This window comes from Dipodomys ordii, unplaced genomic scaffold (genome assembly GCF_000151885.1).
Source record: "Dipodomys ordii isolate 6190 unplaced genomic scaffold, Dord_2.0 Scaffold11, whole genome shotgun sequence".
NCBI classification, from domain to species: domain Eukaryota; kingdom Metazoa; phylum Chordata; class Mammalia; order Rodentia; family Heteromyidae; genus Dipodomys; species Dipodomys ordii.
In genome coordinates, this window is record NW_012267227.1 from 10420181 (window position 1) to 10432671 (window position 12491).

The 12491-nt window shown below is 40.4% G+C and overlaps 1 protein-coding gene across 1 annotated transcript in view; it reads left to right on the forward strand.

The window, feature by feature from the left end:
• Myo5a (myosin VA (heavy chain 12, myoxin)) overlaps nt 1-12491 on the forward strand; it is an 84174-nt gene that overhangs the window by 12209 nt on the left and 59474 nt on the right. The window contains 7 exon segments of the mRNA XM_013009954.1: nt 610-691; nt 1220-1327; nt 3385-3491; nt 5797-6062; nt 7767-7848; nt 10771-10911; nt 11682-11801. Coding sequence (XP_012865408.1) covers nt 610-691; nt 1220-1327; nt 3385-3491; nt 5797-6062; nt 7767-7848; nt 10771-10911; nt 11682-11801 — 906 coding nt within the window.

Consider the following 12491-nt stretch of genomic DNA (forward strand, 5'->3'; position numbering starts at 1 on the left):
CTCAGGCCCCATGACTGACACAAACAAAAACAAAATAAAATATTATTTTCTCTCGTTTTTTAGTCAATTGAGCATGATCCCCCAGTGCCCAGCTTGTTTTTATCTTTTAAGTGCCTAAATCTTACTGTATTTTCTGCACTGGCCTCAAACTCTTGGTCTCAAGTCCCCTCCTGATTAGCTGGGACTTAAGGTACTTGCCATACACCGTACCTGGCTTGCATGAATACATTGAATCAGAAGGTTTAATTACAAATAAGTAATAATAAATTTGGGGATTTTTACTAATTGAAGTAATTAAATATTAAACAATATGTTTTACAATGGACTTTTCTTTTTTTTTTTTTTTTGGGGCCGGTTGTGGGGCCTGAACTCTGGGCCTGGGTGCTGTCCCTCAGCTCTTCAGCTCAAGGCTAGTGCTCTACCACTTGAGCCACAGCGCCACTTCTGGCTTTTTTCTTTTTGCTTATGTGGTGCTGAGGAATCGAACCCAGGGCCTCATGCATGCAAGGCAAGCGCTCTACCACTGAGCCATCTTCCCAGCCCCTACAATAGAATTTTCTGAGCTTTATATTAAAATGCTATAATTGAAAAATTTTTCCTCCTCCAAAGGCAGAAGAAGAGAGAAACTACCATATCTTCTATCAGCTCTGTGCTTCAGCAAAATTACCTGAATTTAAAATGCTACGATTAGGTATGATGCCACACGAGACTTATGTTGGTATTATTGCTCTCCATTAATTTGTGAGGTTCCCAAACTTACTTGTTAAATATAGTATTACTTCATGCTGAAATATTTATGAGTGAAGTGATTTCTTTTTAAAGTCTGCAGTTGGCTTATGAATAACTCATAGGCCTGGGGAAGAGGGAGGGGCTCTCTCTATATAGAACAGGGCTGGCCTTAAGGTCATGCTTATTTATGACAAGTGAAGAATATATAGGGTTCATTATTCTAGTCTGAAAAGTTTTGCATACATTTAAAATATTTTGCCTTGAGCAAAATATTTGAAGAAATAGTTCTAACATGTATTGGGAACTAAACTCATAGAAAAGTAATGCCCATATCACCAATTAAGGTATTTATATTTATATTTTATCCCATTATGTAGTTTCGGAGTTTTGTGTTACAGTATAATTGAAAACACAGGAAGTACTCCAGACTGTGCAGCCTGTACACATCACAGTTTCTGACTTTAAGCCTTTCATATCTCCTTCATTGCAGGAGATGCAAATAACTTCCATTACACAAAGCAAGGAGGTAGTCCTGTGATTGAAGGAGTGGATGATGCAAAGGAGATGGCCCACACCAGGCAGGCCTGCACTCTGCTGGGTAATATCCTTTCAGTTTTCGGTGGTACTGGGACTTGAACTCAGGACTTTGTGATTACTCAGTTTGCTTACTCGGCTGGGCATTCTACCACTTGAGCCAACCTCCACTTCCAGCTTTTTGCTGATTAATTAGAGATAAGAGTCTCACAGATTTGTTGGCCCAAGATGGCTTCTAACCTCAATCCTCAGATTGCAGCCTCCTGAGGAGCTAGGATTACACATGTGAGCCCGTGGTGCCCAACTGTCATTTGATTCTTGAGCTCATCTGAGCAATAGCTTTTGTCATAAACAACCTTTGTGTGGAATATGAGTTTGGCTTTATATTAAGTAATGAACATTGCTCAGAGAGTTAACATACCTTACCAGAACACATTCGGACAAAAAGGCACAAGGTTTCCTTTGGGGTGATGGAACTGTTACAATATTAGATTGTGGTAATGGTTGGGTAATTTTTTTTTTTTGTGGGTCCAGTAGTGGGGCCTGAACTCTGGGCCTGGGTGCTGTCCCTCAGCTCTTCAGCTCAAGACTCTCGCTCTACCACTTGAGCCACAGCGCCACTTCTGGCTTTTTTTTCTTTTTGCTTATGTGGTGCTGGGGAATTGAACGCAGGGCCTCATGCATGCAAGGCAAGTGCTCTACTGCCGAGCCACCTTCCCAGCCCCTGGTTGGGTAATTTTTTAATTCTACCAAAGGTCATTGAGCACTTAATGTTGTACTATGCAAATTATCACTCCAGAAAGCTGTTTAAAAATCATACACACAGATCTAAAGTATCAGGGAGAGAACAACATATTTTTTGTTTATTTACACTTTTACAAAAAGCTAAATGAAATGGGTTCCTGTACAAGATCACGTTTTTGGAAGTGTTTGGCTGGTTGGTTTTGGGAGTCTTTTTTTAGCTTGGAAATGTGATTGACCTGGTATGGTGACTGAACATTGTATTATATTATTCCAGTGGTTTGAAATGGCACAGACATTACTGTTTTCTTTCTGGGATTTAAAAGAATGTTTGGTCTTTGTATGAATAAATTCATCTTTACAGCTATAGTTTCTATAACTTCAAAGCTGAATTATTATTTTTTTTAAAGAGCTACCTTAAAATACAAAAACTAAAAAAAATCATGTATTTTTTTTCATTTAAAAGAATCCTTAAATGAGTTAATGTAATTGAAAAATATTGCTAATCCAAGTGTGGTTCAGAACCACTGTAGAGCTTGTTAAAAATGTACACTCTTTTGATCTTCCCAGACCTACTGATTGTAAATCTGTCTTTTAACAAGATCTGTTAATGATTTATGTGCATATTAAAGATCATAAAATGGATAAGGCTAAATTATGAATTATACAAAGCTATAAGAGATAGCAAAAAGCATTCATTATGAGGTCAATTCTCAATTTCCCTGAGTAAGATTACATATTTGGAAATAATTGTACTACTTCTCTTTATTTTTACATTTAATATTCTAGAAATTATTTCCTTTACTGACATATGAAGCCAGATCTAATAATGATCAGCAACTGCCCGACTTTCCCATCCTACTTCATTCAGTCTTCAGGTCCTCTTCCATGCTATATTTGGACACTCATCCATCAGGCCAGACTATAAAACCAGACTGAGCCTTTTAGATCAAAGGATCTCATTGATTTATACTTGGAAGTAATTAAATAATCTAGCTCAAAACAGCTTTATTGGACTACAGCTCACATGTGGAATAGAAATAATAAAAATGGAAAAAAATGAATGAAGTACTTAAATTCAGAGTGTGCCTATAATGTTTTATTTCCTACTTTCCATGGGTACCATAGTATATTAGGTATACTGTTGTCTTACATTGACAAAGAAGTGGCATCTTTAAAGAAGCCACTTATCTCAGAGAACATGGAAGCAGAGACAGGTGTTGCAATCTGCCCTCTGAGGCTCAGGGGCCTATGGTGTTAATTTCTTACCTCTGACTCTGTGCTCACAGCATCTGGCAATATTCTAGAATTAAACTCTTCTGCTATAATTGTTTCATTGTTATCCTGAAATTGATCACTTGCTCATTTATTCTGTTTCAGGGATTAGTGAATCTTATCAAATGGGAATTTTTCGAATACTTGCTGGCATCCTTCACTTAGGCAATGTTGGGTTTACATCTCGAGATTCGGACAGCTGCACAATTCCTGTAAGTTCAGAACAAGCTTAATATGGTGATAGTTAACTAGTGGTTTACTGTTGTTGATTCTCTTCTCTTCATGTATTCATTCATTGATTAGTGTGTGGTATTGGGATTTGAACCCAAGGCCTTGCCTACAATGCTAGGCAAGTGCTCTACTACTAAACTACATCTCCAGCTCCTAGTTCTGTTGGTTCTTTTCTTTTCTTCTTTTTGTTTGTTTGTTTTGGTCATGGGGCCTGTACTCTGAGCCTGGGCACTGTCCCTCAGCTCTTCAGTTCAAAGTTAGTGCCCTATCACTTGAGCTACAGTGCCACTTCTGGCTTTTTCTGTTTATGTGGTGCTAAAGGAATTGAACCCCGGGCCTCATACATGCAAGGCAAGCACTCTACCACTAAGCCACATTCCTAGCCCTCTGTTGGTTCTTTTTAGACACTGTGTACTTGATTTCTTTCTTTTTTTTTTTCCTTTCTTTCTTTCTTTTTTTTGTCAGTTTTGGGGCTTGAATTCTGGGCCTGGGCACTGTCCTTGAGTTCTTCAGCTCAAGGCACTTAAGCCACAGCGCCACTTCCGGTTTTCTGGTGATTAATTGGAGGTAAGGGTCTCATGGACTTTCCTGCCTGGGCTGGCTTTGAACCTCAATCCTCAGATCTCAGCCTCCTGAGTAGCTACGATTACAGGCATGAGCCACCGGCATCCGACTATACTTGAAGTTTTTCTGATATTATCAGAGAAATTCTAATTCCTGCTGCGTGTCCACGTGCATTTACGTTTTCCATCAGCCACTTCCCCAAACCGAACCAATTTGACTCTCCTCTTGTTCATATATGCTGGTTTATATATAAGGGACAGATTCTGGGTGCTGTCCTTTATTTAGCTTTTTCACTCAAGGCTTGTGATTTTTTTTTGGTGGTTAATTAGAGATAAGGGTCTCACAGACTTTCTGGCCTGGGCTGGCTTCAAACCATAACCTCAGATCTCAGCCTCCTGAGTAACTAGAATTAAAAATCAGGCATGAGCCACTGATGCCTGGTTGTTCATATATTTTTTTGTGTATGAGAGTCCCTGGAATGTCATACATGCATGTGTTACTATTTTTTTTGGGGGGGGGTCCGGTCATGGGGCCTGAACTCTGGCCCTGGGCGCTGTCCCTCAGCTCTTCAGCTCAAGGCTAGCGCTCTACCACTTGAGCCACAGTGCCACTTCCAGCTTTTTTTTTTTCTGCTTATGTAGTGCTGAGGAATCGAACCCAGGGCCTCATGCATGCAAGGCAAGCGCTCTACCACTGAGCTACCTTCCCAGCCCATGTGTTATCTTTTTTCAGAACCTTTTATTCTTCTCTGTCCTCTATCCCCCATTGTTCTACAGCTTTCAGTGAGATTTCCCTCTGCCATCTTCATACCTGGATTCAATGGGCTTTATTATTATTCACCTTCCACCCCCTGTCCTCCAAACAGTTCTGTAATTACAATACATTGGAGGGGTGGGAGCAGGCTTAATCGTATGAGGCCCACAAGAGACACTCTTGGGGGAATCTAGGCATGTAAGTTATTTAAAAAGTTGCTCAAATAGCATTATGTCATCTGCTTCAAACTCTTCAGTGCCCTATCATTGCTGTGAGGGTGGGACTAGCCCAAGTGTGGCCTCTGCCTGCCTCTCTTGCTCCCCCCCTCCTGTACATTTTGTCCTTCACTCTGTTTCACTCCTTCCCATGGGTGATCTCCCTCCTCCTCCCTCCTACGATAGTATCTTTGTTCCAGCTGTTCCCGTGTCTTAGAAAATACCCTCCTCCTCCCCCCATTAATTCAGTTGCATCTTATATTCCTTCAGGTCTCAATTCTGCCTCCCACCTCCCTAGAGAGCGCACACTTCACTCAGGCGGGCTCCTTTTTCTTTGTAGCATTTTACATTTTAGGGAGCAATAATTGGATGAATTCCAATGACCCCTAGTTGCAGTAAGCCCTAGATAGAAGAGAATCATGTCTATTTTTGTTCACTGGTACCTCATGTCAACTAGTCAGCTGATTCGCTGATGGACCTGCAGAATGTCCTGTAAGAGGCATACTAACAAATCTAAGAAGAATCAAGGATGATATGTTACAAAATGAGACCTAAAAAAAGAGATTGCAAAATGCTGCTCAGATGCTGGCTTATGGTTAATTATACTATTATCACTCATCAGGATTGAGTAATCTGAACGTTTGTTTTAACAAAGAAATTGCTGAGTTGTCTCTTTTCCCTCTTTGTTACGTCTTTCAGGAAATTCTTACTTGATTGAGCTGGCCATAAGAAATAACCTGTTCTCTTTTGACAGCCCAAGCACGAACCCCTGAGCATCTTCTGTGACCTCATGGGCGTGGATTATGAGGAGATGTCTCACTGGCTCTGCCACCGGAAGCTGGCCACAGCCACCGAGACGTACATCAAGCCCATCTCTAAGCTGCAGGCCACAAATGCCCGCGACGCTTTGGCCAAGCACATCTATGCCAAGCTCTTCAACTGGATTGTAGATCATGTCAATCAGGCACTCCACTCTGCTGTAAAGCAACACTCTTTTATTGGCGTGCTAGACATTTATGGGTGAGGACATTGGCTACTGGTCTTCCAGAGAGTATTGTTGTTTTTTTTTTTCTTTTTTCCACATTTAAAAAATTACCAATTAGTTGTACAAAGGAGTTTCATTAAGACATGTCCAAATATACATACAATGCACTTGGCCCTCCATCACACTTCCTTAACCCCTTCCCTGAGAGCATTTCTCTCCAGAGAGTATTTAGTATCTGAGTATTTGTCTCCTTTTGGTGGGGAGAAGGAAGACCCTTACCTCAATTCAGGAGTACCTTGATGATGGTAATAGAATTGCATGAGACTAAAAAGGAAAAAGAAAAGGAGGAGGAAAAGTTGCTGGGAGCTGGTGGCTCATGCCTGAAATCCCAGCTGTATTACAGACTGAGATCTGAGGATCACAGTTCAAAGCCTGGGCAGAAAAGTCTTGCGAGACTCTTATCTCTAATTAACCAATAAGAAGTTGGAAGTGGAGATATGGCTCAAGTGGTAGAGTGTTAGCCTTGAGAGAAAAAGCCTTGAGTGAAAAAGCCAAATGAGAGCACAAGGCCCTAAGTAAAAGCCCTACTACCAGCATGGTGCCTCAGATTTAACTAAAACAAAAAAGTTTGCTCAACTCCTGAGCTATTTAATTAGGCTCATGGGTGGAATTAATTGGCTGTCAGATTCTTAGGTGGTAAAATAGTGGTAAATTATCACTGAATTTCTAAAATCCTAATTTCATTTGCTGATTTTCCTTTTCTGAATATCCTTCTCTAGCTATTAAAACCCTTTCTGTACATTGAGCATCTCTTTGTTACCTAGTCTTTTATTCTCTGGTTTAGTTTTTTGTAAGAACCCCCTTTTTCCATTCTGTGTGTGTGTGTGTGTGTGTGTGTGTGTGAACCCCCTTTTTCCATTCTGTGTGTGTGTGTGTATGTGTGTACTGCTGTGAGTCTATAAATTGCCTGAGTGATGGCTTTATTGTAATTTTGTGTTCCATACTTGGAGATGAATGAGCCTAAAACACTCTAGGTGGTGAGCACCTTTGCAGGCTAGGGCCTTTAAAAAAAATCTGTCTCTTGACTCATGTTTACCTACTGGTTACCTAGTCAGTTCTTCTGACTTACAAAGCTTTATCTCTATAGATGTATAGAGAAAGTTTTGTAATGTTGGGGAGCTTCTCATTTTTCTTTCTAATGTGCACATTTTGAATATTTTTCTAAAATTGTATTTATTTTGCTGGGTGCTGGTGGCTCATGCCTGTAATCCTTACTACTCAGGAGGCTGAGATATGAGGATCAAGGTTCAAAGCCAGCCTGGGCAGGAAAGCCCGTGAAACATTTTTTTTTTTTTGGTCCAGTTGTGGGGCCTGAACTCTGGGCGTGGGTGCTGTCCCTCAGCTCTTTAGCTCAAAGCTAGCGCTCTACACTTGAGCCACAGCACCACTTCCGGCTTTTTTTTCTTTTTGCTTATGTGGTGCTGAGGAATCGAACCCAGGGCCTCAGGCATGCAAGGCAAGCGCTCTACCACTGAGGCAACTTCCCAGCCCCAGCCCGTGAAACTTTGATATCCAATTAACTACCAAAAAATCCATAAGTGAAGTTGTGGCTCAAGTAGAACAGTAGCCTTGAGCTTGCAAGCACAGGGATAGCCCCTAGACTCTGGGTTCAAGACTCAGTAATGGAGAAAAAAAAGTATTTCTTCTCTTTTCTTCCCATTTTATTTTTGGTATTACAGGTTTGAAACATTTGAGATAAATAGTTTTGAACAGTTTTGCATAAATTATGCAAATGAAAAACTACAGCAACAATTCAACATGGTAAGATTTTTGTTTTCTTCTTTCTTGAATATTGTTCTGCTATAAATCATTTTCTCAAATTCCTAGTGTTTGTTTAAAGCCTGGTTCCTGAAGTAAACTCCTGAATTAAAATTTTCATCAGCGGTTTAGAAAACAATGAAACTGCTCAGATACTAGGGATAAAAAACAAACAAACCCTATGTAGCTTGGGAGCTCGTGGCTCATTCCAGGCTGGGAGGAGAGTACAGGTGATATACTACCCCAGACATAAACAAGAAGTGACTTGGACAAGCAAAGAGAAGGAAAAGAAGCATTGAAACTGCTGGGTGCTGGTGGCTCACACCTATAATCCTCGCTACTCAGGAAGCTGAGATCTAAGGATTATGGTTTGAAGCCATCCAGGGTAGACAAATCTGACAAAGCCTTATATTCAGTCCACTAAGCCTCCGACCTTCACAGACACAAAATTGGGGGTTGGTTAATGTCAGGATGGCAAAAGGTATATAGAAGTAGATTTAACCTCTTATTTCCTTTCCCTTTCCTCCTTGCCTCCCTCCCTCCTTTCCTGCTACCTGCCTGATGACCTCCTTGTTTTCTGATACTGAATAAGCAACCTGTTCACTTTGTCATCAGAGGACTCTGCCATAGTGCACCCTTGTGTGTCCGCACATTTGGTTTATCAGCTGTGGCCAGGAGTTTGGGGTCTTCAAGTAAAGAGCTTGACAACATAGCCTTGCCCCTGAGCTAGGGCTGTAGTTGAGGAAAGTTGGTATCAGAAACCATGTGGTTGGCAGATTTACTGCTTGGAGCTATTTGAACTCATGCCCATGTTTTTTGGCAATGGAACATCCAGAATTTTTGATACATCATGGAGTTTTCCAAACCAGATGCATGTGTATAAGAAATAAGTTCTATTTAAGGTCTAGACTAGTGTTTCTATTGTCAGTCTAAGACATGACATAAATGAATGAAATTTTTCAGAAGATAGAGTTTACTGTTTTGGAAGATACTAGTACCATCCATCAAGGCACCTGCTGACATATAACACCCTTATTTACCTCATTAATCAAAAGGAACAGAAGTTTGCTAATTAGCATGATATAAATATTCATATGGATTTTTCCCCCTTTTAAACTAGGGCTATTAGAGCTGGTTAGGCTCTAGACATTACAGTAAGCAGAGAATAAAGGGAGAATGTTCCAGGTACACTAGGATTGTATGCAGCAGAAATCACCCAAGTTGCATGGGGCCTCAGGTCCTAGAAAAGATGTGTTGTCCGATCATAGTCACAAAAGTCTGTCTTCACAGAAAAATAACCAGATGTGTGACAGACCCAAAGAAGACAAGAAAGAAAGCTGGGCACCGGTGGCTCACGCCTGTAATCCTAGCTATCCAGGAGGCTGAGATCTGAGGATTGCAGGCAAGGAAAGTCCATGACACTCTTATCTCCAAGTAACTACCAGGAAACCAGAAGTGGCTCTGTGGGCTCAAGTAGTAGAGCGCTAGCCTTGAGCTGAAGAGCTGAGGGACAGCGCCCAGGCCCAGAGTTCAAGCCCCACGACTGAAAAAAAAAAAAAAAAAAAAAAGGAAGAAGAAGACAAGAAAGATAAGGAAAGGAAAAGAGAAACCCTCTAAGCACAAGCAGTGTCTTTAGCATCTGTGGACCAGAGGTTGGAATGTTGGCTGCCGGGGCTGAGGTAGAGCAGCCTGAGCATGAGCCATGGCTGGATTGCTCTTCCCATCTGGACCAGCTCAGCTCCTGTTCATCTTCAGAACTTGGATCCCGAGCCTTTCCTTCCCACCCTAATCACTCTGTGTTGAGACTAGGCGAGGGCTCTTACTCTCCCAGCCTATCATGCTTCCCTTTATAATCCAGTCCCATTTATGACTTTGTCTGCTTTGTTTATGGTTTCCAAAGGGCACTGTCTATATATATATATAAAATTTAATGAATAACTGGTGATGAGAGTGGCAATGTGGATGATGGTTGAAGTCTTTGGCAGAAATAAGCAATGGATTGGTAGTGCTTATAACTTTCTGAAGTGTGGGATGTAGAATTCAGAAAAATGAGTCCTAGATTCCCTGACTGAGGAGAATAAGAAAAACAGGTGTTATATAATTCAGAGGCACGTGGACTTCAGCACCACAGTCCCTTGGGAGAATTTGTTATTCTGCAAGTTTTGCCCAGGCTGTTGAGTAATCTGGAGGCCGTCCATTGTACATAGTTGATTTGTGCCAACCAAAGGCATTCCTGTGTCCCATGTCAAATTGCTTAAAAAAGCAGAAGTACGTAGTGCAGTTTGGAAATAGGCATAATCAAATCACTAAGATAACTACATTTATCTGGCTCATTGAAGTGGTACATTCCTGTAATCCCAGAATTTGGGAAGGATTGTAAGTCTGATCTACATAGTGAATTCCAGGCCAGCTTGGGCTACATATTGAGACCCTGTCTCTAGATAATATATATATATATATATATATATATATATATTATTATTATTATTTTTTTTGTTTTGGTTGGTTGTGGGGCTTGAACTCTGGGTCTGGGCACTGTCCTGTGCTCTTCAGCTCAAGGCTAGCACTCTACCACTTTGAGCCACAGTGCCACTTCCAGTTTTCTGGTGGTTAATTGGAGATAAGAGTCTCATGGACTTTCCTGCATCGGCTGGCTTTGAACCGAGATCCTCAGATCTCAGCCTCCTGAATAGCTAGGATTACAGGCGTGAGCCACCGGCGCCCAGCTCTGTTTGTAGTTTTTATTTGCTCTTTCTATGTATCAAATATACTCCTCCAACAAGAGTTGTTGCTATATGAGTTTCTCTTCAATTATATTAATATCTTAGCATTTTTATGAAAATGTGTTTCTCGACTCCATTCTTTCTGACCAGAAATGGATCATTTGGTCCAATAATGCCTACTTTTATTTTCTTTGTTTTCCAGCATGTCTTCAAACTGGAACAAGAAGAATATATGAAAGAACAAATCCCGTGGACACTTATAGATTTTTATGATAATCAGCCTTGTATTAATCTAATAGAATCTAAGCTGGGTATTCTAGACTTGCTGGATGAGGAATGCAAGGTGAGATGGCTTTCTAGAGTACCTGGAGCATCAAGAGAGAGAGCCAAGGTCAGAAGGTAGTGGGTTCAAGCAGAGTTGTTAGTTTACCATGATATGTACAATGACGTGCCACATGAAGTGCCATTGTGGCAACCTCTGACCATCATCCTTTCATTCTGAAAGGTCACTATACCCCTCAAGGATTCTAGTAATAAGCCATACTGGGACAATTTCTCTTCTTGTTTCAGATAATTATCAATTTTGTAATAATTGATTTGAGATATGTGCTTGCTACCACTTTTTAAAAAATATGTTGGTTTTTAGTTTGCTTATATTTAATACATTTTTTAGGGGCAGAGTGTAGTGAAGAAATGGAAGACAATTGGGCACTAGTGGCTCATGCCTGTAATCTCAGCTGCTGAAGAGGTTGAGATCTGAGGACCATGGCTCAAAGCCAGCCCAGGCAGGAAAGTCTTTGAGACACTTTATCTTCCAGTAACCAGCAAAAAGCTAGAAGTAGATTTGTACTTCAAGTGGCAGAGCACTAGCCTTGAGCAAAAAAGCTTAAAAACCAGAATCCAAGCCCTCAGTCCAAGCCACAGTACGGTACAGACAGACAAATAGAGAAACGAATGGCAGAGACACAGAGAAACAGATGGACAGACAGACAGACAGACAGAATTAGCAAACTATTAAGTAAAGGCCAAAAAATGCTCTCTTGGCAGCCAATGAAGAAAAAGGGTCTCCGTGTTCAGTATTTTCTTCTTTCCTTCTTTTTCCTCTCCATGTAGATGCCCAAAGGTACAGATGACACTTGGGCCCAGAAATTGTATAACACACACTTGAACAAATGTGCCCTCTTTGAAAAGCCCCGTTTGTCAAACAAAGCTTTCATCATCCAACATTTTGCTGACAAAGTAAGGAAACTGTATCTATTTTCTTTCGTAATACTTAAGTGGGGAGAAAATTTAATAGTGAAGAAATATTTTTCCTTACTCATACTTGATTTTTTTAAAGTCTTGTAGAAAATCAATTGTTTTCTTTCTTTAACCTAAGCTAAGTTATATGCCTCATAAATGTGAGATTACAATCTCTTGTCTGCAATTTTGAAATCTAGAAAATTCTGAAAACTGTCTTTCCATAGCTTACTTAGCAGCTCAACTAGATTTCTGACCTGAAATGAACATGAAAGTATCTATTGTCTTTATTCCAGTTAAGGTGGATATTTACAAGTATCCATGAAGAAATATTATTATATTATACATAGATATTATATATAATATAGACCAATGCCTTAGACTATTCTGGGGGTATTAAAATGTTATGGGTACATATTGCATCTCTAAATGTGTGAAGAATTCTGAGTTCCAAAGCATAGCTAGTCCTTTGGGTTTCAGGATAGAGATAATAGATCTATGATACCTTCTGTGATCTATTCATTATGTCTCTACTAGCAAGGCATGGTGACATACTGCCTTACAAATTTTACAGTTTACTTAGCAAATCAGATGATGAAATTATATATATACACAAAAACTGTGTGTGTGTGTGTGTGTGTGTGTGTGTGTGTGTGTGTGTGTGTGTGTGTGTGTGTGTGTGTG